The 27,906-nt window shown below is 38.2% G+C and overlaps 1 protein-coding gene and 2 long non-coding RNA genes across 3 annotated transcripts; all 3 read left to right on the top strand.

Annotated features, from left to right (window-relative positions):
- Positions 1-2,632: 2,632 nt before the first annotated feature.
- On the top strand, positions 2,633-5,288 carry LOC109197510 (NACHT, LRR and PYD domains-containing protein 1-like). The gene is made up of 3 exons (XM_019352662.2): positions 2,633-2,725; positions 2,992-3,079; positions 3,244-5,288. Exons 2-3 carry the CDS (start codon positions 3,025-3,027, stop codon positions 4,473-4,475), a joined length of 1,287 nt encoding a protein of 428 aa, XP_019208207.1. The 5' UTR covers positions 2,633-2,725; positions 2,992-3,024; the 3' UTR covers positions 4,476-5,288.
- Positions 5,289-8,965: 3,677 nt separating this feature from the next.
- Positions 8,966-9,573, top strand: LOC112847752 (uncharacterized). The gene is made up of 3 exons (XR_003221514.1): positions 8,966-9,153; positions 9,242-9,372; positions 9,464-9,573. It is a non-coding gene; the product is annotated as an uncharacterized LOC112847752 (long non-coding RNA).
- Positions 9,574-15,871: 6,298 nt separating this feature from the next.
- LOC109197512 (uncharacterized) lies at positions 15,872-18,142 on the top strand. The gene is made up of 4 exons (XR_002058565.2): positions 15,872-16,235; positions 16,818-16,976; positions 17,300-17,386; positions 17,768-18,142. It is a non-coding gene; the product is annotated as an uncharacterized LOC109197512 (long non-coding RNA).
- The last annotated feature ends 9,764 nt before the right edge of the window (positions 18,143-27,906 follow it).

A 27,906-nucleotide genomic window follows, 5' to 3' on the forward strand; every position in this document is an offset into this window, starting at 1 on the left:
ATATAAACAATGTAAAGATTTCAGAAGCTTTCATGTAAACAGAAAGCTGGATCATGTTTCTGTTTACATAAATCCCCTTAGTTATCAAACAGTTTACGTGGTAAGACCTTATGTTCTGATATATTAGTATCTGATTCACTATCAGAAATGTGTGATGTAACATTGCTGCTTTTCTGGCTCCATTACAGTGACATTATTTAAGGTTATTTGTGAGCTAAAACTCGTGGGGGAACCCTCAGTTCCAGTCCACCTGAGGGAATCACTCACTTTAAACTAAGCCGTGTACATTTGTACATTTTGAGCTCCAGCAGATTTACTGTGCAGACAGACTGATCTTTGTACATCACGTGACTAACAGAAAGAACTGTTCATCTTGTCCAGTTTACCTTTAAGTGAAGTATTTCACGTACTGGAACAGTTTCACTGGTATCGGCAAGGGTGGACTTACTCCAGTCCAGGAATTTGACAGCAAAGGTAAAGACTCAATGTCTCAAGAGGGATATGAACCCACACTTCCAGGGGAGACTTCAACCTGAAAGCAGCTCCTTAGACCGCTCGGCCATCCTGACACAATTCAGCCCACATCTAGCTGAAGAATAGTGCACAGCTGCTGATTTCAATTTAACATTCCTGCTGAGTATATAGAAAATAAACAAACAAAAAAAAACATCTGTTATTAAAAATGATCCATTGTGTAATGGTTAGCACTCAGGATTCTGAATCCAGCCATCTGAGTTTAAATCTCGGTAGAACCTGATTTTTGTTTTTATTTTTTATTTTTTTATTTTTATTTTATTTTTATTTTTTTGGGGGGGTGAAACCATCGTGCATGTCTTCTCTGGCACATTGAAATTGTGTTTTCAGTCAGTATAAAATCAAGCACCTAACTCTGACGTTCATGCAAATTTCTTTCGAAATTAAATTTCCACTGGTGTCCGCGAAAAGCACGAGACATTGTCACGTGACTTAATGTTATGCACATCACAGTCTGTGCATCTGCGTGACAATGTATACACGTGTGGTCTGTTCACCAGCAAAACGGGTAAATGCCATCACTTTCAAAAAAAGAGGACGTGGTTTGAAGTCAAGTAATGAACTGTTTATGTCACAAACAACCACGAACTATGTGGAGTGATTGTTTAAATCTGGATTTTAAGCAAAGAGAAGAACAATATAAATGCACTTAAAAGTAAGAGCTTGAACTGTACATTCGAGAATTCATTTTAAAAACATTTGGACTCTTCTTGTGATTCCTGCTCTCCGCGAATATTTTTAAATTCTCCATAATTATGCTTTGAGAAAAGCTTTAATTTGACTTGATCTCAGCTGCTCCTGTCCAAGTTATGACTTCTGCTTTTCTCTGTAAAGTTTGTAAAAATAATAAAAATAATTTTGGAATGACATATATAAAGCTCTCAATACAGTTTTCCAACAACCATTAATAAAGCACCAACAGTAAGCCATTTTAGGAGTATTACCAAATGGTTTTGTAGGAAATGATAAAAAAGTATCTCTTAAGAATCTTGTTTACAGCAGCACTAAAGTGTATCACCATTAAATGGCTGAATCTTGACCCACCTTCATATAATATGTGGCTTGATAAAGTAAGAAAGATTTACCAGATGGAGGAAATAACATATGCTCTGCGGATTCAGAGAGAATTGTTTACTGAGCGTTGGCGACCCATACATGCTTTACTGTTTCAATAATTTAGCATAGGTTTGTTTCGTTTTGTTCATTTATGGCTAAGATTGTCACATGTTATTCAATATTACATTAAGTTTGGGGTTTTTTTTCTTTCTTCTTCTTGTTTGTTTGTTTGTTTATGTGTTGGTTTTTTGGCTTCCTAGTATTGTTTTGTGTTTCCCTGTTGCAGCTTTTATTTTAATCTGTACTTCTGCATTGCTATTCCTGTAACTGTCCTACTTGCGAACATTGACAAGTACAAGTTGCAATCTTGTAAATTATAATAAAAACTGAGGTTAAAAAAACGGTCTGGTTTTTCACTTAATACGCTTAAATTCTAATTTAAGCAATAAAATTTTTATCAGAAACATTTACATACACAGAGAGCTGCGTCACATCTCTATTTGCACAAAATATTACATCACTTAAATTAAACTCGTGAATTATCAAACACTTAAATGACTGAATGGTAAACAGCTCTTTGAGAAGCGATGTTTTGATATTTCAATATCAGATTCCCTTTAGAAGCCTTTAGAAACAATGTAACATCACTGGCTTCCTCGGTCCATTACAGCGACATTATTTAAGGTCATTTACAACCTTGAACTCGTGGGGGAACCCTCGGTTCTACTCTGCCTGGGGAAATCACTCACTTTAGACTACGTGGTGTACATTTTGTACTGTGAGCTCCAGCAGATTTTCTGTGCAGACTTTGATCAGATTACTTGCTGCTGATGATGATTCGAAAGTTTGCTGTGGATTGAGACTTCTATATTCTACAGGATATAAAAAGCTCTTACATGAGGGCTGCTTCAAACCATTGGTCAAACACAGTCAGCTGAAATTCAGATTTTACAGCGCATCTTGTGGGCACTTGTGGGAAGTTGTTTTGCTAGAGCAAACTGAAAAACTCTCAAATGACACAGCATTCAGGTGGGAAGGAGGAAAGAATCACATGATCCACCACATGGAATAAAAAGACATCCGACAATCTGTTTGAAAGATTTGGGTTATGAGAACCCAATAGACAACTCACTGGGTAAGTCAGATCTTTGTTTTTCTTGTGTTTTTGTCTGTCCTGCATGTAGGTTTAGGCAGAAATAAATAAATGAACAAAACACATAAAAACAATAAAAGTTTCCTGTTTCCAAGAAGAATATCCAGCAAAGACCAGAAATGAACCTCTTAACTCTTAATTGAACTTAACAGAGTTCTATCACTAAAACCGTTTAACTCTTCTGTTTATTATTGTTGTTGTTGTTGTTATTGTTATCATTGTTAATCATATATATTTTTAAATTCAAGTGTGGTAGAGAGTGCCGCGACGGACTGAGTTCGATGGCGTTCCCTTGTCGCCCGATGCGCGGATCGGCACTGGAGGGTCCAAGTCTAAGTAAGAGAGTGTAGAGATTACTTTGTGTGATAATGAGGAAAATCTGGACCCAAAAGCAGACTTCTGAGGGAATTGTTCCAGATGGCTGATTTGCCCTCTTGCTTCCCATCTACCAGGACAAACTGTCCCACTGCCATTGAATCCTCTATTTTATTTCTCTGCAGATTTCCATAAGCCGAGTGAAATATCCAACTCTGTGAAAGGCTCTCAGAACTTGCCATCAAAGAAAAAAAAAATGAAGAAGGATTTAACACAAGCAGCAAGTTCACCTGACATGAAGCCAAAAAGCAGCTTTGAAGAGTTTACACCTGACATCACTGCTGATAAGTCTGATGATGAAACCTACCTGTTGCAGTGCTCCTGTGCAGGTCTGTACCACTGCAGTGTGACCGGCCTGGTGTTTGTCATGAAGGGAGAAGGAGACGTGGTTTACAGGACTGTCCCTTGGAACATGAGGCTGCTGGCCCAACACCACAAGAAGCCTGCAGGACCCCTGTTTGACATTAAATGTCAGCAGCAGTCTGTGTGTCAGCTTCATCTCCCACACTGTGAGATCATCTCCAAAGGTGGAGATCAGTTCTTGCAGGTCGCTCATGTGAATGACGAGGGCATTGAGTGTATTACCCCTCACCAGATAACAGAAACTCACGTTGTTATAAACATCACAGGGTTTTCTGGTTATGGTAATGTCAGAGATGAAGACTCTCCCCCTGACCCAGTCCAAGCTTTGATTTTCCTCTTCTACAAACCTCTAGTTGATCATCATCCGAGGTCTGTCCTCAGTGTGTTGTTGGTGCCGAGGAATGTAGTGATTCGTGATGTTTTGCACACCAGGAGGGAATTAAATGGTGAAGAGATGTACATAGACACACATTCGAGATGTAGTCTGTTTCCAAAGCAGGTTTACACTCTGTCCACTGCTCCTGATGATGACCTGATTGTAGTTCAACCAAATGAAGCAGAGTTTCATGAGGAGTATTTTAACAGCTCAGTTACATTATTCCAGGTGATTTTCAAAAGAGACATTACAGATGTTAACCTGAGTCTGACACACCAGAACAGCTCCAGCTGTGTCTGGAAAAGTGAGGTTTGTCTTTTGCCCAACAGAATGAGAACATTGAGTCTCCCTCCAAATGAGAAACTGTTAAATGTACGGAGGTCAATTATTAAAGGGATATCAGGACCTGTTCTCAGCAGTCTGCTCGACACACTGCTGGAGAACATGGTGATAACTGATGCTGAGAGGGAGGAAGCAGATGTAATGAAAAACAGAAGCAGAAGAGCTCGTTTTGTTATCGACACTGTGAGAAGGAAAGGTGAAGCTGCCAGTTCACAGATGATTGAGTCTCTGTGTGAGCTTGACTTCTTCTTCTGTCAGCAAATTGGGCTGATTTAAGGCATTTGGTAAACCTCTATGAATTTTTTTCAGGCGTTAGTTACAACATCAATAATCAAAAGTGATCCTGTGTCACTGGAATACATATACCTGTGTATCGCAGTGACTCCATCTTTCATTCTCTCCATCTTAGTTTGATGGAAACAGGACTGCTCCAGCTCTTTTTGATCTTTAAGCAAAGTTGGATCCAACCTTTTTCTTCAGACTGAAACTGGCTATTAATATTAATGTTACATGGTTGATAGTAATAATGAACATATAATAATAATATCTTTAGTTTAATCTGAGATTTCCTTTGACTGCATATAGTGAGTAAAAGAAATTGCAACACCAAACTAACGCCACATTTTATCTGCATGATTACAAACAGCTTTTAACAGAATTGTTATTGTGAAATACAAGATTGTATAAAAAAATCTACCAGTTAATCCATTATTTTTGTTTTTTTAACTCCCATAATTAAAAGCAAATGTCTGCACTTTAACATAATATTAAACACATATTTGCAACTTTAATGTGTTTCAGCTAAAAACAGAAACTAAAATTGTTATTGTCCGGTAATTTCCAGACGTATCTGTATGTATTTGATCTATCCTGCGTCCATCTCACCGACTGCGTTGTTTCTTAATGAGGTTAAAAAAACAGCAGGAATTTGATCTTGTTGGCCCCAAATTATCTGATGTGATTGTTTACTGTTGTAAAAAATATTTTGCATTTGTTCACTTTATGATTCACTATTCACAGTAAATTTGACTTGAATCTAACTTGTTTCGAGTACTAAATGCTTTATCTGAATCAATTGCCCTGAAATTAAAAAAGAAAGAAAGAAAAGAAATTTTAAAGAAGTTTGGTTGATTTTCCTCAAAGTGACACTGAAGCCCTTCACACACTGCACCCATGTGAACATTTCAGGCGGTTCGTTATGTGGTTCTGAATCTCTGTGAACTATTAGAAACAGCAACATAAAGATGGATAACTTTCTTAGCAGGACCTTTAATCTCCACAAAACAAAAACAACACTTCCTGTGTGCAGCCCCCATGAGACTTCCCCAGCAAATCAGAAGCCAGGAAATCCCAGACTCAGGTAACTGCAGCATTCAGTACGTACTTATTATTGCTTTGAAAGTGCATGTAAACATTCAAATATGTAAACATGTAAATATCAAAACATGTAACCATCAAATGTAAAAATAAAATGGGTACATAACTAGCTCTATAATCCTCATAAACACTGTGTTGTGTATCAAATGACATAAATTTACTTCACAAAACCTTACAAAATGATTTGTTCTTCGTGCAGCCGTTTACACCGACTGCCTGATTTCACTGGATGAATTTGCAGCATTTATTTTTTGGACCAAGCTCGATTTTCCCAGGTTAACAGATCTCACCAATCAGCTCACTGCACAAGTGCTCTCGTGAATCAAAATGTGCATCAACACTGAATTTACAAGGAGAAAAAACAGTTAAATAACACATAAATAACACTAATTATATCAGACACACAGCTAGACGCTGCTCAAGGTCGTCTCTGAAAATATTTCTCTGCCTTGTCAGATGTGGTCTCAACTTTGCCAAGAAGAGCTCAAACTGTCCCATTAAGATCCTGAAAGCAGTTTTGATTCAGCTTCAACTCCCCAAAAAAACTATGAAATTCTCCCACCTGCTTCCTTCTCCTGATAATCAGGTGAACTCAGAATCTTTTTTCTTCTTCAGAAACTTCAGGATGACCCCAAATAACACGGCCTCTAAAGCAGCACAATAACATAAGAAAAAAAAATAGAAAAACAATATAGAACTGGAACACAAACCCTTCACAAAACCTGAAAGAAATCATGAAGCAACAGAAAGTCAAAACCTTTGCCTAAGACCCAGGACCAAGACATATTCATTTTAAACTGAACTGAAGGATGAGACAAAAATTCCCAAAACATCTTTTTGGCTTTTTTATTTTGCAAACACAACTGCACAAAAGAACAGTGTGTCTACCTTCATCTTCACTGTGGTTTATGAGATTTTCTCACCTTTAACTGCAAAACCCTCAAGTCATCACTGTTCTCATATGCAGACTGGCCTTCGTCTGGTTTCCACCACGAATGTCCATCTATGTGGCTCTTTCACTTTAGTGCACAGTTTTGATTTTAACAGTCAGTTTCATTTCACTACAAACAAGGTTTCTATGTGTTAATGACGTGACAGTTTCACATTTTTGAAAGACAAAAGTATTTTTTATTTATTATGGGACACATTTCAAATGCAGTACATGGTTAAACATTTCTTTGTTTTTCACAGACCTGACTTGGCTTCACCTTTAATTTTTTTAAACATTGACCATGACAATGGTTCAATAAATATTAACATTTTCAAATAAAAAAAAACATGTTTTGGTACTGCTTTGGTTCTGCTCTTCTACAAACCCACATTTGATCTTGATCCCAGATCTGTCCTCAGTGTGTTGTTGCTGCAGATGAAGTTAGTGATTTATCAAGTAAAACGGACCAGGGGTGAATTATTTGAAGAAGAATATACATAGATAGGACTAGTAATCTGTCGTAGATTACCGGTGGGTGGACGCACTTTTGATCCTGTGTTGCAGCCTGAAGGGCCGCTGCACACCAGCTGTACAAGCAGTGAATGCCACCAGCCCCTCCCCTATCTTTGCTGTGCGCTCACGACGGTTGTATAAAAAATGTAGAGTGGAAGTGGAGGAAAGGTGCAGCTGAAAAAGTGAGGGACAACCATAAAAAGAAACTAAAAACATCAGGCGTGCTTAGTTTTATACTGGCACATGTGCCTGCTTGGGATAAACATTCAGTAATTTCAGTAATAACAAGTTCCAAACCAAACAACTGATTTGCTGCCCGAAGCAGCAGGTAAGCCAGGCGTTGAAGCTGGGATAAGACATGCAAAACCGCTGTTAGCCATTGTCACGTGACTTGGGAGTTTTGAACCACACCAGAGGTTCATGCAAATTTCTTTTGAAATGCAATTTCCGCGAAGAACACGAGACATCGTCACGTGACTTAACGTCACAGTCTGTACATCGGCGTGACGGTGTATACACGTGCGGTCTGTTCACCAGCAAAACGAGAGAATGTCATCACTTTCAATAAGAAGACGTGGTTTGAAGTAAAATAATGAAATGTTAATGTCACAAACAACCATGAACGATGTGAAGTGATTGTTTAATCCTGGATTTTAATAAAAGAGAAGACAAATAGGAATAAAATTAAAAATGAGAGTTTGAACTGTACATTCGAGAATTAAAAATTATTATAATATTTAAAAATATTTGGACTCGACTTGTGATTTCTGCTTTAGAAGAATGTTTTTTAAATTCTCCATAATTATGCTTTGGGTAAAGCTTTAATTTGACTTGATTTCCCAGCTGCACCTGTCCAAGTTATGACTCAAACTTTGCTCTGTAAGGTTTGTTGAAAATAGTAAAGAATAATAATAAAGGCCTTCAGTAAAAAAGTTCGCCGACATGATGCGTTTTTGGAGTTTGACAGGTTTTTTTGTTCCATGAATAAGAGAACAAACAAAAAATAAAAGTTTTACAGACACTTTTATTATTTCGTTTGAGAAAATAACAGAAAATAAAGAAGCGCAATATTAACATATATTTTCCTCTTTTTTCACAGTGAAAATAAAAACAAAATTGTAATCGCGGGACTATGAATGAATCTGAAAGAAAAACCATGACGTCTGCTGTTGCGTATAATCATATTGTTGGTGAAACGCTTTCGTGTTCTTCACTTTTCGGATATTTCACTCAATTCATTTAAATTCCCTGTTAAACAGCTCTTTGAGAAGACCTATGTTTCAGTATCAGAAATGTGTGCCCTTCTCGCTCCATTATTTAAGGGCTTAGACTGCTGGGAACCCTAAGTTCCAGTCTACCTGAGGGAATCACTCAATTTAAACTAAGTCGTGTACATTCTGAACGCCAGCAGCTTTTCTGTGCAGACAGATAGTGATCAGATTACTTGATGATGATTTCTAATTTTGTTCTGCTTTTTGCCATCTTTGTACATCACGTGGCAAACGGAAACAACTGTTCATCTTGTCCAGTTTCCCTTTAAGTGAAGTATTTCATGTCGGTAATGTTGGACTTATTTCAGGCCAGGAATGGGACAATAAGAGCAAATATTCAATGTTGCTTGTGGGATTTGAACCCACACCCTCAGGGAAAGCTGCAAGCTGAAAGCAGCGCAATAAGCCGCTTGGCCATCCTGACACACTTGTGCTGAATAATCGTGCACAACTATGTCCACTCAACCACACTGAGTATATAAAAATAAATAAAATTATTATTCATGTTTTTTATATGATTTTTTTTTTTACATCTCAGCATTACTCCTTGGCTGATGATGGACACAAACCTAAAGATCTCACTATCGCTGTCTATCTGTAATAAAAATCATTACAAAGAAAATATAATGAACCTTTTTGTGTGTTTTACCTGAGAAACAGATGTGTTGACATTATTAGGAATTGGTGGGGTTTCTCTGGTGTGGTGTCACGGGGTCTGCTTCTGTTTTCAGCACAGGTAGGCGGGGTGGTGTGTCACGGGATGCTGACACACCGGCGGTACATCAGACGTCATTTGATGGAGCGTTATTTAGGAGCAGCGCGACTGACGTCTGGTGTCGGAGTATTGCCACCTCCTCGAGTGGTAACTTGTCTGTTAATTCTCTGCGGTGTGCATACGGCCAACCTATGTCTTGGATTTGGTTTACTTACCTGTTGTCCTGTATCCTCAGCTGGATCTATCACCCGCTTACCTGTCAGCTGTTTGTGAAGCTGCATTTCCGGGATCTCAACGGAGACAGATTTTCGCATTTCTCCTACTTCCCGGGAATCCTCGCCCGAGTCTGTACAGCCAGTGTGACAAGTGAGCTCTCCAACTCTCCCCATGTTTATTGTCGTTTTTTACCGGTTGTTCGGCATCCTTTCCTAAAGTTTCGTTTTTCCTTTTTCCATAGATCCACCCTGCCTTTCCCTCAGAATACGTGTCTGCTCCCTTCCCTGGTTTTCCTCCGTTTATTTATCGGCATACATATTCCACCCCGTGTAAATAAGTGGGACACTGTAAATAAAGAGCACTTCCTGCATTTTTTGCGTCTCTGTGTGTTCTGCCATAGAGTCCGTTTACTTAGCATAACAGACATAAGCATATATTTGGATCTCATATCTTCTTATTAAATGTAATGTCCAATAAACTAAAATCTGTGACTTCATAATATTTCCTATATATAGTTGAATAATATAGTTGAATAATAATATAGTTGAATAATAGTTCATATTTGTAACTCACAAATTTTAATTTAGGGGTTTATTTTAAATAATAAAGTAAAATAAAAAAAACACAATGCACATGTGCAAATAACAGTAGCCAGCTGCTGCCACAAGATGGCCGCAAACTAAAGGTTGGCAAAGAGATCTCTCTACTTTGGGACATTTAATCAACGTGTATTGTTACATTTGATTAAACAAGCACTGCTGTCTTCCAGGGTTTCCAAAGCTCTTTCAAAGTCATATAACCTAAAGCACCCACAGTAACATTTTCCACCACAGGACTGCGCTCTAAGGCCAGCACGGTGACGCAGTGGTTCGTTCTGTTGCCTCACAGCAAGAAGATCCTGCATGTGAATCTGCTGGCTGCTGTTTGCATGTTGTGTTGTCTGAGGGTGCTCTGGCTCCCTCTCACAGTCCAAAAACTTTTTTTTTTTTAGGTTAATTGGTGATTCGTTTGGGAATTACAATAATCTATTGGGAATGTCATCATGAGAGGGGAATTTTCATGTCAGTTTTAGCTTGTGACAACTGGGATTGTCTTCAATCGTCTCTCCAGCAACCCTTAAGTGCTTAAGAGGAAGGAAGAAGGAAAGGACAGACAGATTACTACACTTTATGATCTCAGCTGTGATTATTAAAGGTTTGTGCTTTCTAAACATTCGCTGTAATAGAAGGAGCAGGGGGGTGTGATAGTTCATCACGGCCAGGAGAAGGCACAGTGGAACCATTAAACAAAAGACCCCAGTGCTTATAAGGCAACATGCTGTCCATTACCATCAGGTATGAGGACACAAGGTAGGTGTCAAACTCATCTGATCTATCCTCAGACGCCCAAAATGAGAATAAATGTGTTTCAGGTCCTGTCATATTATTTTGTATCTAACTATTAGAACAGAAATATTTAACTTACAAATCCAAATTGAATCATGTTTCTGTTTTTATCAACTTCGTGAACGTCAGCCATATTTTCAAGAGATTAGAAGTAGCAATTGTATAAAGGTAGTGCTTGTTGTCTGAGATCCAATGATTGCAAGGTGACTAAGAAATACTTCTAATTTAAGAAAACTATGAAGGAGTTGACATTCGAAAGTTGATAAAGTCAAGAAGTGGAAAGAAAATCCTGAGCTGAATAAACGGGTGGAAAAGAAGAAATAATTTCAGTTGTGGTAACAAAAAAATATTGACAACAGATGTGAAAGAAAGAAAAGGGGGAAAACAAACAAAACGTCAGCATATAAAATACAATATTAAAGAAAGTAATAATCCCCTTAAAATGAGAGAAATTACGTAAGAATAAGAAAATGTAATGAAATGAAACGTAATATGTTAGAATCTAGAATTAATTATGAAATACTGGAGATGAATTTAAAATTGAATTACATTGAAAATTTACTTTATAGTTTACATATTTATTTTTATATTTTAGTTCACAGACCTTTAAAGTGTAAAATAAAAAAAAACGAACAAAAAAAACACTAGGCTTCACTTCTCACTTTGTATTGTGGTGAAGAGATTTAACAGTGATAAAAAACCCATGAAGGGACGCGTCCTACAGTCGCTGTATTACAGATTCATTCACACAGGAATAAATGCACTTTTAGTTTAAGAAAAATAATGAGAAACAACACAAATCATGTTTGTTAAATATGTTTAATGTATATGTTTTGGAAGTTTACAATACTGTTCACTAGAAAAAAAATAAACTGTGCATGCGGTGAACTGAAAACCTCAATATTCTAAATCTGTTTGTAGCCCTTAATATTAAATACAAAGACTTGCTTGGAATTTGATGTGACATACATGTTTGTACACTTCGGATTATAAATGTCATATCAAAAAGCATTTTCATAGGATGTCAGAGTGAAACAAGAAAGACAGCTTCTCATGCTCCAAGCTGTATCACATGCAATGCAATCAATAATTGTATTTTCTCTTTTCTTCCTGTTAATGGTGAGTTTCTTTACAAGAAATTACAACAGCTGGCTGATTGTTCTCCCGTGTTTGCTCACTCCATTGCACACTTAGCCTTCCTACCAAGCAGGATGAAACAGGGGCTGTATTTGACATTCACCTGTTTGGTTTTTCTTTAGCAAATGGTGGACTGGAGAAATTTGTCCCAGCTCTTTGGCTCGTCAATCACTAGTTTATTGCAGGATCTGAAATTTGGTAACATGCATTAGAAAAACACCCTAATATGCAGTTTTGTGAAGTAGCTACAATACAAAATAAAAGGCAGTGTTGTACCTCTGGATTGTGCCATTTAATTTCTCAACAGAGACATCTGGGGCCCGTTCTTCGTACCTCGCTAAGTAAGTTAGCCGGATTTGAATGTTGACGATTTCGCGTGATCTTGGATCGTTCGGTTCTCCGAAGCTCATCTGGGACTTGCTGTCATAGCAACAGATCCGTAAGCGTAAACCTGCTCGGGAGCAGGTTTACTTTATGTAAACAGGATTAGATCGCGGACACTCAGGTATGTCCGCTGCAGTTATATGAAAGCAAGAGCGATATTTCGCCACTGTTTTACCATAAATAAATATTATCAATGTAACTAAAGATAATGCAGCATTTGATTCTGTTATTGATGTCATACAGATACATACAGGTCATTTCCGAAAAAAAGGGAAATGTACTATTAATCATTCTATTACATGTAGTAGATCATGTCAGATGTAATTCATATTTTAGAGTAGTAATAGTAAATTACTACGTGCAATCAAGATGACAGACCACGACTATAAAAGCGAAGGTGGATTTGGGAAGTCTGTCGCAGCCATGTCCTGTCCGTTTGTACGCGAGCAAGGAAGGTGCAAGATTGATAAGGAGAGTTTACAGAATTTAGCGTATATTGCGGGATAGACAGGATCCTTTAGCTCAGCGCGACGGTGTGCTCATAGAGAGATATCGATTCTCCCGTGAGGGTATTATTTACTTTCTTCCTCTCTCTCTCTCTATCTATCTATACACTTACTGTACTGTATATACTTACTCCCGACTTACTGTGCATGCTTCAGTCACCCCTTGCATGGGAACAGGTAAAAGTGATGGAGTGTTATGTCAAACTACACACAAAAAAACCCACAATGTCAATAAATGTCACAGTACAAAAAGGGGTGTGACGAGGGGGTGCAGGACCACCACCTGTCTTTATTTGCTCTGCCCTTTTCTTGGTTGCTGTTATAAACAAACAAACAGATTATTTCAGGGTCTCTTGTCATAGACTAAAAGCAATATAAGTGATAAATATTACCATTCTGTGGAATATTCTTATATTTCACTTTTACTTGTTCCCATGTTCTAGTGGGTCCTGTTGTGGCTCTAATGTGAAAGAGGATATGATGTAATATAATATAATGTGGTATAATATAATATCACATGATATAATGTAATATCATGGATCACTTACGAGTTTAATTTGTCAGCAACTTTCTGCCAGCCCTCTCTCCTTGCTTTTGCAGCCTTTGCAGTGTTCCCCTGCGTTTTAATTAAACTCTGAAACTCCTGATATCCCTCAATCAAGAGTTCTTGCTCTGCTGCCGTGAAATACTGAGCGCGCTCCTTCGACATCTTCGCCGACCAATCACAGGGTTGCCGATCAATGTTTCTACTATCGATGCGTAGCCCCTTTTAAGCCACCCAGTGATCTCAGATTACTTCATCCAGCTATACTAATCGTCAACAACAGGTGTGTTCGGAGAACCGGATTAGCGAGCTCAAAGTTAGCGCGATGATTTGATCTTGGATGTGTCATTTGATCTTGGATGTAGTAAGCGAGGTACGAAGAACGGGCCCCTGGTCTGTTGCAGTCTTTTTGGTGTACCATATCTGTAAAAGAAATCAAGAATACAACTGGTGACCTGATCTGCTGTTTTGCTTTTTATTGGCTGGGCCTTTGCCCATTTGGTGAAATAATCACAAATGCATTGCTTAACACCATTTGTCAAGGTTAGTTTACCCACACGATCCATCCCAACGAGCTCAAAGGGCTCTGTGACCCATGAGGGACTAAAATGTTATATTACTTTACTGGATTTATTTGAAAAGTATCAAGTCTTCTACTGTGTGCTTTACTGAACCTCTTCAACTGCATCCTTTTCCCTTTAGTTTTGGCCCGCTTACACTAGCATTGTGGGCACTGAGCAACCTATATTAGTAAAAGAATAAATAAATAAAAAACACAGCAAAACCATACACCTGTATTTGAGGCTCATTTTGAAGAAATGTACTCGCCTATTTTTGAATGTCACCCTCAATGCCAGGCTAGTAACAACATGCCATGATAGGACTGTGGGTCTGCTCCCATCCACAGTGTCCACTAAGTGGCTGGAATGAAATTCTTCAAACACTTCACTTGCCTCTTTGGCAGAGCCGACCACTTTCGCCAAGTGCTCAGTTCTATTTTTCTTCATTTTATTTATTCATTATTTTGAAGGTCTCAGCTCTTCTCTTGATTTTAAATCTCTCTGCTGGTTGACCCCTCAGGACAGTGATTGTGGACTTTTAGGATCCATTTCCCTCAGCTGTCCACTTATCTAACAATCCTTAAAAAGTACTTACTCTGCTGCACCACAAACACACAGACTATTAAAAAACAACACAAATCAACAGACACACCCCACTCTCACTGTTCCCACCAAACCCTCAAATGTTTGCTATATTCTCCAAGCTTATAGGCTGCAGGTGTTCAAACACTAAATTAGTGTCCAGGTGACTACAGTTACATAATTGCAGTGAACAAGATTCTCCAGATCATTGAATCTCGGCTATGTCCGCACGTAAACATGTTTTCGGGTAACTGAAAACCGAGACTTAAAAAAACCCAAAACTCCAGTTTTTTGCATTTAGGTGTGGAAGAGGAAAACTGAGATTTACTCACGCAATGTCTTATTCTTCATTTAAATTTTATTGGCAGACTCACGTAACGTCAAAGGTGTGCGCCGTTTTTGACGTTACGCTCTGCGCCACATAATTGTTAAGGTGAGATGAATTTCTACAATGGCGGATAGACACAAAATACTATTGCTGTTAATCTGACTATCTGCAGTTTTTATACTCACAACCCAAATCCCAACATCGATTTTGAATAAATTAAAAAAAAATTAAATTAATAAATTTATGTATGCTGTATGCATTTTATTCATTCCTAAGTTGTGAGTCAACACAGCAGCCAAAATACTGTCTTTACACTGTAAAAACAATAACTAGTAACTGTTGATTTGAGTAAAGTTTTCAAATTAAACTGACTTAGAAATAAAACTTTCCATTTACAACCTAAAATAGCTTGTCTGCCCAACAAATTTCTTCCATTGTTGTCCTAACTAAGATTTTCTAGCGAGCATAACAAAGATTATCAACTTTTGAGTAGATTTTTTGAGTCGAGTTGAGAACCAGTGGGAAACCCCGTAGGTGACTGGCTCACGTCGTGGTCTGAATAAGTCTGAACTAGACCAAACGAGCCTGAGCAGACTGTGTGATAGTGGTTTGTCGATGTGTTCTGAACTGAAAACCTGCTAAGAAAATTTGAACAAACGTGGCCAAAGTTGGATGAAAATTACAATTTTTCGACTATTACGGATTTTACCTGGTCTGAAGTTGGAGTGTATTATTTGGCCATTTTTTGGACAGGTGTGGGAGCTGCTGGCCATTTGCACTAGCAGGTAAGCTAACGACATCTGTTATTAGGATTTTCTACAAGCGCTAGGCTGCATCCTCCTGAGGACCCAGGAGGGTGGAACGAGTAAAGCACTGAAAAAAAGCCAAACAATAACATATTTAAGTCATCTAAGGGACTTATATATCATGTTTAAGCTAGCGAAGAACCGCGCCGGGGGTTGAAAATGATATGCCAGGAGTTCGCTGCTCTCGCTGCTCTAGCGAGCCTTGAATCCCCAGCTAGCTATCGAAGCTGGTGGTAGCAGACGTCTCCGAAAACGTAGAAGCATTTTTGCAAAAATGTGTTGTCTTAATAAACTGAGCAGATATTTGAAATTTACACAGCTACATTCTCGCCTGAAAATATCTTAAAAGTTTACTTTGTGACCCAGAAAGAGTAATAAGAGTAATATTAAAACTAAGTGGCTGCCGCCATTGTTTGAAACTAGAATCGGCTGGGCCGCGCTATGAATTCTGGCATAGGGTGGGCCACGAAGGATACACCTGACCCATCCTTCAAAGCTGTGGAAAGTATTGTATTGTTTTGAGAGCCTTTTTGTTGGTGGAGTATTGATTTTATGTACAATTCCATGGGTAGACGCGATCTGTACTGTCCGACTTTGCACATGCGCAGTAAGGATCGGGGAGTCCGATCCGTAACTTCTTTTTCTCGTTTTTTTTCCTACATTATATTGAAATGTTTCATTATTGCAAACATTTTCTCTCAGGCGGAGAGAGGTCGTGGAGTGTCAGCCTATGGTATCTGAGGTCCAGGAGAGATGACCTGCGCTGTTTTCCTCTATGGAGGTAAGACTGTCCTAATTTGTTTATAATTAAATTATTCAAATTGGGCATGATTTATACTTATATTGAAGTAGTACGGTATTTGCTGGGGTAATGCATTGGCCAACTTTATTATCTTGTGCTACCACTCCAGTCAAGGCCCTTGCCAGTGTTATATTGAAATCCTTACCCTGAACATTTCTGCCAGTACAAGAAAAGAGTCCCCATGCTAAATCGAAATTGTGAAACAGAAAGGCAATCTCATAATTTTGACTTAGCATGTTTTTTTTTTCTTTTTGTGCTAAAAAATAGAACTTCTATAGACTGAGATGGTTAGGGAAAGAATACTAAGGCAGGTCACAGAATCTGATTGGTTACAGATTTTGGTGCAACTTAGAGCATAATATGTATTTTCATATTGATACTGTGTTTTGTGGGGGGGGTTCTATTCCTGTGCAAAAGACGTATTCATGAGAGATTTTTGAAGTAGGTTTTGCTTTTGATAACGCAGTCAGGCATATAACATGGTGCAGACTGTCCAAGACAGCTACCCAGGAATTTTCTGTGCTGAATAAATGACAATATTTTGGTGAATGTATTGTTTAGATATCTGAAAAATTTCATCGGATCACAAACAAAGACCTCCTGGGGACCTTCAATGCATCCCTTGACAAATTTGTGCCTGGCCTGCTGAAACTGTACTGGTCTAAGAAGGGAGTTCTTTGTGAGGAGATGGAAGACCTCCTGGATAAACTTGATGAACAGGTGAGTGCTCCTTTATCTGACATTTTTAGAAGAGTATACTTTTCTCTTAACAGAAACTGAAAAAGATGTTGGCTTCAAACAAAACACATCAGTGGACATGTCAGTAAAAATGAATGTCATCAGTCATTGCTTTGTTCTTATTTGGCAGTATTTTATTTAATTTGTTGTTTTATTCGGGGGGGGGGGGTAGTTGTACGTTTTGCTTGTTGCTGGGTCTGACCTGTGCTTTACTTTCATTACTATGAGATTGATTTTGCATTGTGTATAGTACACCATGTTACTTCACTAATTGAAATTCTTGTTTTCCACTGAATACTCTTCAGACATCCAACATTGTGTCCAACGGGCACTGAGAGGCCTGCCCATTTTCCTCAAGAGAAGATGCAACAGAGGTTTTCCCGAAGTGCTTAGTAAGTACAAAAAAGTAATGCAAGTAAAACTCATTGCTATGAGATGTTTTTAAAGGATGAGTTAATCCAAAATGGAAATGTACACTTCCTCAGTGCAGTCCAGATAATTTTATAGTGGATTTGCAGTTATCATAACTCTCACTCCTTTTTTTTCTGCTGAGCAGCAGCTGGGCATTGTTAGTGGTTGTTCCATAGCAGAAACTATTTTTGTACAAAACTCACAAGGTGGCATTAATTAAAGGAAAATAAGCTTTTTCTTCTTAAAACCTCCATGAGTCAAACGACCAGCATGGTATAGAGGTTAAAGTTAAAATCTTTAGAAATTTTTTTTGTCTTTAGTTTTTCTTAGCTTTCAATAATTCATATTTTACTTTTCTTCAGGACACTGAAGGACATTTTGGAACCAGTGTTGAACGGTGCATCAGTTGCCATCCTCACCAATCCTACAAGATGACGATGCTGATACGTCTGTGCGAGAACATGCAGTGGTGTTGGAAGGGGACATCGTGCTACATAACATTCCCGATCTCTCTACTTCCCTGGCATACCTCTTTGGCCTTCTGTATGCCCTCAACATTGATTATCCAAAGCAGATGAGTTTTACCTTTGAAGCAATTCAGGCCATCTTATTTTGGCCTGGTCGGACAATATGAAGGTGAAGTGGATAAATCATTATTCGAAATGTAAATTTTAGTCAGATGAATCTGTATTGTTGAGAATATATGGTGAAAATTTGTCTTGTAGTATTTTAAAAGATTTGTTATAGTGTTTGTTTCCTCTTCGTTGATGGTAACATTTCTAATAACTTTTAACTTCCATAGTTCATCATAGTAAGCCTGTGTAAAATGTCAATGTCTGGGTGCACTACCCTATTTAATGTGCAATAGTTATGTTCAGCTTTTACAAGACGGTCAGGGTGTGTGTGCGTGAATTATTAAGTTGCTGGACACTTTTCTTTTTTGGTTCTGGACTCTGGAATTTTGACGTCTCTGCTGGGGTGCTCAAAGCACCCAAAAGAAACTGGCAACACGTTTTTGTTTGTTTGTTATTTCTTTTCTTTCTTTCTTTTTGTTTTTTTTAACAGAAATTCACCCTACTACCCATGACATTCTGAAATGTACTGAAAAGACTGTTGAACAAAATAAATAAGCTTTTAGATAACATTGAATTGTGCTTTGTTTTATTCTATATCTATTAAGTGTTTTATCAAGTATAATAACAGCATACATTTTCCTTTGTTTATATAGGTAAATTTTCAACTCACTGGAGTAAGAATTGTATGATTACTCAACAAGAATATCTGTGTTTGGTGAAGGCAGAAATACATGGTATTGAAACCAGAATTTCTTCGTTAGACTTCCAGGATTGTCCTAATTAGGTGAACAAGAAGATCCAAGTTGGCAGAACTTGTAAATCTTAGTTAAGTCAACAACAGTTGGCAAAAGTTGAGAAAACTCAAAAATCTCTTGCATCATGTTGCCTTGAAATTTTACGTTTTCTCAACTTTTTCTTTTTTACAGTGTAGTTATTAACATCTGAAAAGGCACTTAAAAAGTAAGACAAAATTATCTGCCTTTCCAGAAAAACAAAAACTTTTCAAAAGTACTTAAATTTTTGTGAGGGTAAAAAACCTGTTTACTCCTTCCTTCCTGTCCAGCGTTGGTGTGGTGACATATATTTGTTTGCCATTTTCGCGATCGCCTTGTGCATGAGAATATCACCAGGTATAAACTTGAGACAGTTTGTGATATTTTATTGTTCAATAAGACTGACAGACTGTGTTTAAATTAACCTCACAAATGTCACAGATGAAATATTCTGTGTTTTCTTCCTGGTTTGTCAGTAGCGGCTCGAGGAAAGCAAGTCTGCCCCACATCTGTTTGACCGTCACCAGTTAATCTGTTAATTAATTATTTTAAGCGTGCTTTTAATCAACTGCAGTATTTTAGCGAAAACAATCGCATTTGAACCTCCACAGTTCCTTCTCCTAAGCTCGCTGCACATGACATGTTTTTGTTGTATTAAAGATCCTCTGCTGGGGCAAATACATCAAAAATCCATAAATTCAAAGTTGGTTGTCTCATATTTTCTGTCTTCAGGTTCATCACCCTCTTACCTTCAGAGTGTTCTCCTTCACTAAAGACTTAACTGTGCAAACTCAGCATTCACTCATACCCCATTTGTGTCCACATTTTCAGCAGGGTCATACTTTAAATCAGGGGTCCCCAATCCCAGTCCACGAGGGCCGGCGTCCTGCAGGTTTTAGATCTCACCCTGGGTCAACACACCTGAATCACATGATTAGTTCATTACCAGGCCTCTGGAGAACTTCAAGACATGTTGAGGAGGTCATTTAGCCATTTACATCAGCTGTGATGGATCCAGCACACATCTAAAACCTGCAGGGACACCGGCCCTCGTGGACTGGGATTGGGGACCCCTGCTTTAAATTAACTACGCAGATAAATGTCTTTTTATTTCTAAGAGTCATGAGGTGTAATTCCCAAAGCCTGACCTGCAAGGGCCCACTGCACTGCTCTAATTATGGGATAAGGGTGTGCTGGGAGGTGGTTCGGGGGCTCAGCTGCAGGGGAGGGGTCTAGCAGCGGGTTCGGGGGACAGCAGGCTGGCAGCCACCCTAATTCTCCTTTCCCCTTATTTTAGTAGCTGCTGGGGCCTGGAGGAGGACAGCAAGAGTACGAGCGGAAGGAATGGATCACCATCGATCTCCTGTTCTGACTCAGACTTTTTTTCTGTTGTAAAATTAGTTTTCACTTCTTTTGGAAGTGCAATAAATAAATCAGAGCACTTTTCCGGAAGGATATTGTTTCTGCTCCAAACGCAGTCTTCTGTTGGAATCGTTTTGATGGATATTAAGTGGAAGAAGATCTGGCTTCTGGTTATTTTTCTCTAACTAATGAGATGAAGTGTCCTTTAACGTTTCATCTTTTCCACAAAAGACGGACATTGATCAGGTCCTTTTGTAATCTTACAGTGATTCTATTGTTCATTTATTTTTGGCTTTGACGCCACTTCTGTCGTCTGTCGCAGCAGTTTACCTTTTATGGAAGATAAATTATACAAGTGATTTCCAGTTGTGGGAAAATATTTTATTTGCACTCAATCAAAAAAACAGTAGAAATACTTTTATATTTTTAATTATTTTGAATTTTATTTTATCCAAATTTCATATCAACAAATGTAATGCTCCAAACAGAAAACTACATTTCCTCATTTTTATCATGATATTCACAGCAGTGTTGACTCTATTTAATTTTCTTCTAATGATAAAGCAGTTAGAGCTTCACTGATCTCTTCTCAACTAAATATTGCTAAAAAAAAAAAAATACTTGACAAAAAAAACCCTTTGTGTGTGAATCTTGTTTTCACATTTTGATTGTTTCCTTCGTGGTTAAACTCTGAAAAAATATTGTGCAGTATCAGTTTTTGGGGGTTGGATTGGAAATGTTGAGCTACAAAGATACGTCTGTGTACGTCTTCTTGTGTACTTGTGTAGTTCCTTTTTTGAATAAAGGTTTATATAAAGAAAAAAGATTGCAGGATCCAGCCCCTGAACTCGGACACACCTCGTGTCTGCTTCAATAGAGAGAAACAGGGCTCATCTTTAGGCAGTATAACATCTATCAAGGTTTTTTATTTGTTTGTCATTGTTGTTTACTTCTTGTTTTGTTTTTTGTCTGGTTTTTGTTTTGTTTTTTAATGCTGGACTAAAGTTTGACCTTTGGGATGTGCTGCTGCAGATGGACAAAATGCAGGATTAAGGAAGGTAACCAAAACAAAACAACAGCCTCTACTGAATTTATAAATAAATACTAAAAGTTTTAAATCTCTAAAAAGGGCTATGCTGTGTCGAGCTGAGATTTAGAGTTTGTGACATTTAAAGTTTCTGTGAAGGTAACACAAGACTCTCTTTACCTGGCTAAATCACCTGGTCTGGAATCAGCTTCTTTTATTCAAAACATGTTTTTATTGTATTAAAGATTCTCTGCTGATGGGGAATACGCTTTATGTGTGCAAGTTGTTATTCCGACTGTTAATGATGCAATAATCAGAAGATAATACATTTGAGAGTTTGTGTTTATTTAACAAGTCAGACTGAGGTTGCGGTTTATGTTAACTTTGAGAATGAGAAATGCCACATCTGTAAAATTATTCTTTCACCATCATTTTAAATCTTCACCTTATTAGGATTGACTTGCTTTAAATAATGTTAACTGATGATTGCAAATTCCACGTTTTTATATTTTTTCCTTTACGTTAATGTTAATAAGATGTTAATGTGAAAGATAGGATATTCACATTTTATTTTCTCATGTTTTGTCTGGCCCCATGGCTGTAGCACTGTCTCATGGTGGGTGATTCACAGTAACGTACATTCATGTGTGCTAATAATACGTCCAGATGCTGATCTGAGCAATCTGACTGAACTCACAAACACAAAGAATGTCGTCATTCTTTGTGTTTGTGAGTTGTGATATGCAGGAAACCCCTGCATATTCAGGAAATTCACACAAGACCCAAAGATTTCCTTCATGGAAATGTATGTTTCCTGTTTATTTCAGTTTTATTTTACCCTTTTTATCTAGTTTTGTTTTATTTTATTTACTCAAACTAAAATAACGTTTTCCCAACACCTGTTTTCAGATTTATTTATGTTATTTGTGGCTAATAATAAATAACCTTGCATCCACAGTCTTTTACTTCGAGTCAGTATTCTAACGTATTTAATTTACCTCATTAAGATCAATTTTATTAAATGAGATGAATTCCGCTTGATGTTTAACTAGTCACTTGCTTTCATTAGGTGTTGACTCTCTCTGCTACTGAGTATCATGTCCTGTTTCTGTTGCCAAGGCACCGTGGTGTTTTGTGTAGCCAACAAAGATAGATAACATCCTATTTCTTAGTGTAATATTCACATGCTTTATCCAAAGCGGCCACTCTGTTGATTTAACCTGCAGTTATTTTCACTCACTGTCTTTAGGGATTCACTAGCTTAGCTTAGCTTGTAGCCGCCTCACTAGCAGCATGACCGCTTCACCTGTCCCTAATGCACTTCTCTGCTCATTGTGTCAGATGTTTAGTTACTCCTCAGGCCTCCTTTAGTAATAACGGAACTTGTGTTCATAATGTATAGTTTCTTCTGTCTCACTGGAGAAAGAATAAAACATATTTCTTTTCTCTTTACTTTTGTCCAACAATAAGAATAATACCTTGTACAAAACTTTGGCAGCAAAAGATTAAATGTGGCAAATTAACAGTATAACAAATATTACAAATAAAATACCAGAGGAAGACACGAGATAAAAGAAATATGACAGTATCTCCTTGTTGTAGAGTCAGAGTGTGGAGAAGATACAGAGAATGGTGATTGTCAATAGGGTGACAAGTCTTTCCCCATAAATGGCGCAACCACTTAAGGCAAAATAAACAGGCTTCACCAATGCCAAGAACCATTGTTAAAAAAGACATAATTGAATGGTCAATTTCTTTTCAAGTAAGTATTTTCCTTATTTTCTTTTTTTCTTTTTATTTACTTTTCCAGTGACAAGAATGTGATGAATGCCAGCTGATCCAAAAGGAAGAAACTGAATTGTCAATTGAACAAAAGTTTTAAGATGTATACACTGAAAATAATGAAACATAGATTTATGAAAGGATGGTCTTGAGAGAAAAAGAAAAAAACTGGATGAAGTAAAAAATGATTCAAGAAGAAAACACAAGTTACACATTTGACTCACATGATGAACACATTGAGGAGCCTATCAGAACAAAGCCCTATTTTTTACGCAGAAGATGTTCTAATAGACTGTCTTATCCCCCTAAAGGACAAGTCTCCTTCCTTAGGAGCTACTTCTACCATGTGATGGGACATCTCCCATGTCTGTTGCGATCAGCATCTTTCTCTCAGTTCTCTCATGATTTGGATAGCCAGCCTGTCTCCTCAAATCAATTGACAAGAAATCCAAATGTTTACTGCCCTTTTCTCTTACGCTGCGTTCACACCGAACGTGATAGACGCGACCAGAGCGTCTCAAACTGGACGAGTGACAGACGGTGGTACAGCTGAAAGCGGCTCCTGGAGCAAATGGTGAAATTCACCAAACTGCTCACGCTTCTGGAGAACCTGATGGACCCAGGTACGGTGAGGACATCCTTTACGCCGCTGCTCTGCTCTCCACAGTAAATAGAGAAGGGAGACTATGTTTTCAAACGCTAGATTGACAGCTGCCATCTTGCAAATATACCGTCTGGCACTACTTCCTCCCACATTGCCGCTTCATGCGCAACCAATTCGCGTTTCTTTATGATTTACCTTTTGTAAGTACACATGCTAACGAGGTCATTTCATTGGCATTGGATTTAGCTTAGGCATTTATGCTCCTGTCATGAAGGACCATATGGCCTTCAGTGGGTTTCAGTAGATTGTGGTGAATCGTGAGACCAGATTTTCTTGTATGTTAAAAACCTTTTGGTGCACCATTTTGAGGATGTTTGCATTTTGTTAACCAGATTTTGATTTCACAAATGAACTGAAACTGTAGTGATTTAACGTTAGGTTAAAACATGTCAGCTGCCCACAGAAGGCTTTTTCTTACTGCTTCCTGTTTCACATTAATACCACACATTTTTTTTTAACTATTTAAGTTTACATGAGCTCTAACATGACTCAGAGTACTCTGAGGACTGTAGACAAACACAGGAAAAGAGTAACACTGACTGGAATAAAACTACACAACACATCCTGTGAGAAATGTCTCTTGCAAATAAGTCTTTGCCCGCAAAATGGGGTTTGTCTGGGTTTTTTCTGAGCTCAACAAAAGCCAGCAAGCTATGCAGCTCATTGGGTAAACCAAACAAAACTAGTTGTACAATTAGGTTCAGTTTAAAAATGAGGGCTACTCATCATGAGCTAAAATGCTAACTTTCTTGTCAGTTTTATTTGCCTTTGCACTCTCATGGCCTCTCTTTCTTACTGTGTGTGTGTGTGTGTGTGTGTGTGTGTGTGTAAATAGTCTTAATTTATGTAAACAAAATCAGGAAGCACATCTGCTTCAAAAGGTGGGACACTATCATGTTTTGTTGATGAAAGTGACCAATTTCATCAAAAGAATGAAATGGGTCACTTCAGTGTTATATGTGAAATATGAATTGAATGAACAGTAAATGTTCTGCCTTTAAAAACCTCATACAAGAGTCTCAAAAATTAGATTCTGTTCAACTGGACGTAACATTTTCAACAGGAGAAATGGTTGTAGCTCAGGTGGCAGAGCAGGTCAACCACTAATCAGAAGGTTGGTGGTTCGATCCCAGGCTGCCTCTTGGTTGCATGCCATATATCCTTGGGCAAGATACTAACCCGGTGGCGCCAGTGTCCGGCACCCTCGCCTCTGTCAGTGCGCCCCACAGCTGTCCAGTGTGTGAATGGGTGCATGACTGGTAAAGCACTTTGGGGTCCTTAGGGACTGAATAGACTGCTATACAAATGCAGGCCAGTTACCATATTTTATGTGATCACAGTTTCTCTGGCTGGAATAGACAACATTTACATGAATCATTTTGTGCAGTGATGTGACTCGTGAAAGTTTTTTTTTTTTTTTTTTTTTTAATGTGAGGCCTTCCAGAGCCCTTAGCAGAAAGCCAGGGGTGAATTATAATACTCCATTTTGCTTAGGTAGGAACAGAGAGACGCAAGGGCGTCGATTTGGCATGGACGGAAGGGACATGTCCCCACCAATATCCAGCGATTATTGAATTGTCCCCACCAATAATTTGATCTCTTCGAGTAAAGAAAAACAAACCCGATAGAAAGAAAAAAACAATCTGTCAACGTCTCATTCAGCCAGCGGTGCAGAAAGAGTTAAATTACGTTCTCTACCGGAGTCCTACCTCATGTGACAAATATGGCCAATGTGATTGGCTGTGCCTTTCAGGGAGCTCTGTTTAGTTTTAGCAGCGGCAATCCTGCGCTGCGAGGACCTGCAAGGAGGAGAGGAGGATGGCAGCAAAAAGGAAGAACCTGGATATAACAAAGTATTTTTCAAAGAAACCTGTAAGTCACTTAAAGTCAAGTTCACTCATAAAATGTGTCCGTCATAATAACGTTACAGGCTATACCAGGCCATACATGCCAACCCTCCCGATTTTTCCGGGAGAATCCCGAATTTCAGTGCCCCTCCCGAAAATCTCCCAGAGCCACCATTCTCCCCAATTTCTCCCGATTTTCCACCCGGACAGCAAAATTGAAAAACCATATCCCAGATTGGCCCAGCCAATTCCAGTTTCCAACAATGGCTACTACTACTGCAGCTACTTAGTATTAATATTACTCTTATTACTCTTTCTGGGTCGCGAAATAAACTTTTAACATATTTTCAGGCGAGAATGTAGTTGTGTAAACTTCAAATAACTTAAACATGTTATTGTTTGGCCTTTTTCAGTGTTTTATTTGTTCGTGAGTAAATCGGTTTGGCTGAGATTAAAGTTATTAGATTAGATTAGATTAGATTAAATAAAACTTTATTAATCCCTCGGGAGGGTTCCTCCGGGGTTTTCACACAACTGAATAAATGTCGAAAAGAAAACTGATTAAACAGAAGTGTGAGATGGTCGAGAATCTACGCAAGTGTCCGGTTATATTTTATTTTATTTAGACAGCAAGGAGCAGACGGCAGAGGTGACGTAATTATGAAGGCTAGACCCCCCAATTTCACAGTCGCTCATTTCCGGTCTACCCGGCTTTCGGAGGACCCGGCCCACTTAGACCGCGAAGGCCGGGTCCTCAGGTGGACGCAGCCTCTGAATTTGGACACCCCCGGCCGGTGACATTTAACTTATTTTTTTCCGATAAGTAAACACTGTAAAAACCCCTTTGAATGTCTCCCTAATTCTGAGGTCTCAAGGTTGGCAAGTATGTGCTAGGCTTTGGCCCACATCAGTCTAAAACTGTATGTAACCATGAAAAAAGTGTTGCCATGTCCACCAGGACAGTATAGTATAGACAGTATAGTATAGACTCCTTCACATAGTGGACATTGAGTTGTTGTGTGGGGCACCAGTAGTCCATGTCTGTTGCTGTAACAGTAGTTCATGTTTAGAATAAAAAGTCCCAGCTCACTGAGCTGATCGGGGCAACAGTGCCTAACATGTTGCATAATTTTGCTGAGAGATCTTTTACTTTGTGCTAATCTTAGATGAGTAGTTTTATGGACAAAACCCAGCAGGTCATTCAGTGTTCCCTTAGTGCTAATGTATCAGAGATGTTGGTGTACTATAACTGAAGTAATGTTGTTAAGTCCTTAAAGTCATATTCTTTTATTGTCATGACTGTATTTGAAACTATTTTTATTCTTGTATGATACCTGATTTATATGGAATATGGCTGAAGTAAACTAAAGTCTAAAATCAGTCATTTGTTTAATAGTAATTTAACATTATATAATTCACATATAAAACTATGAAATGTAATTTTAAATGGTTTAAAAGCATGTAGAATAGCATATGTAGGCAAGTATATTTCTCCTTTTTTATCAAGAAGCAAAGACAAAAGGAAAAAAAAAAAAAAGAAACAGGGCGGGGTTCGGTGGTTGAATCATCCGTCCCCACCAATGCCAAAACCAAATCTACGCCCTTGGAGAGACGTGACCCTGAGGTATCTGCTTGGTGGCCACAATAAGAGCTCCAAATATTAAGGAAAGGAGCTTTAATACTTTATCCTTTATTGTTTACATAGGATATACTAGACAAGGGGTAGTGAACTCCAGGCCTCGAGGGCCGGTGTCCTGCAGGTTTTAGATCTCACTCTGGGTCAACACACCTGAATCAAATGATTATTTCATTACCAGGCCTCTGGAGAAGTTCAAGAGATGTTGAGGAGGTCATTTAGCCACTGAAATCAGCTGTTCTGGATCAAGGACACATCTAAAACCTGCAGAACACCGGCCCTCAAGGCCTGGAGTTGCCCACCCCTGGTATAGACCATTCTTTTTGAAAAGGGAGGAGAAAAGGGTGTCCCATAATTAATGAAAACAATGAACATAAGAAAAGTGGGGATCATGTAAATGTTAATTATAACAGTATTTTCAATTTCATTAATAATCCATAAATTTGTTTTTAATTAGTATCTGTTTTGCAGGAGGGGGAAACTACAAGAGCCAAAAAGGTTCTTGTGGACTGTCAGCAAAGGTTATTGAGACTGTAATATAACTAAACACTCATATACTCAATATCTACATTACATTCTGCTGTTTTGGGCTGTAATTCAAAATGATTTGAATGTGAAGTTACATAATTATGATTGTGAAACAGATTTCAGACGCAGTATCTCTCATCATGTAGGTGTAATGTCCATCAGGCAAGAGTCGCAAAGGTTTCTCCAACTGCTGTGATGGTTCTAAATGGTTTTAAGAAAATAAATAAAATCTCTTATAAACAGATTATAAATAATGTTTGTTTTATATCAATGTAATAATAATAAGAATAAGAATAATAATAATAAT

This window comes from Oreochromis niloticus, linkage group LG9, assembly GCF_001858045.2.
Source record: "Oreochromis niloticus isolate F11D_XX linkage group LG9, O_niloticus_UMD_NMBU, whole genome shotgun sequence".
Classification (NCBI taxonomy): domain Eukaryota; kingdom Metazoa; phylum Chordata; class Actinopteri; order Cichliformes; family Cichlidae; genus Oreochromis; species Oreochromis niloticus.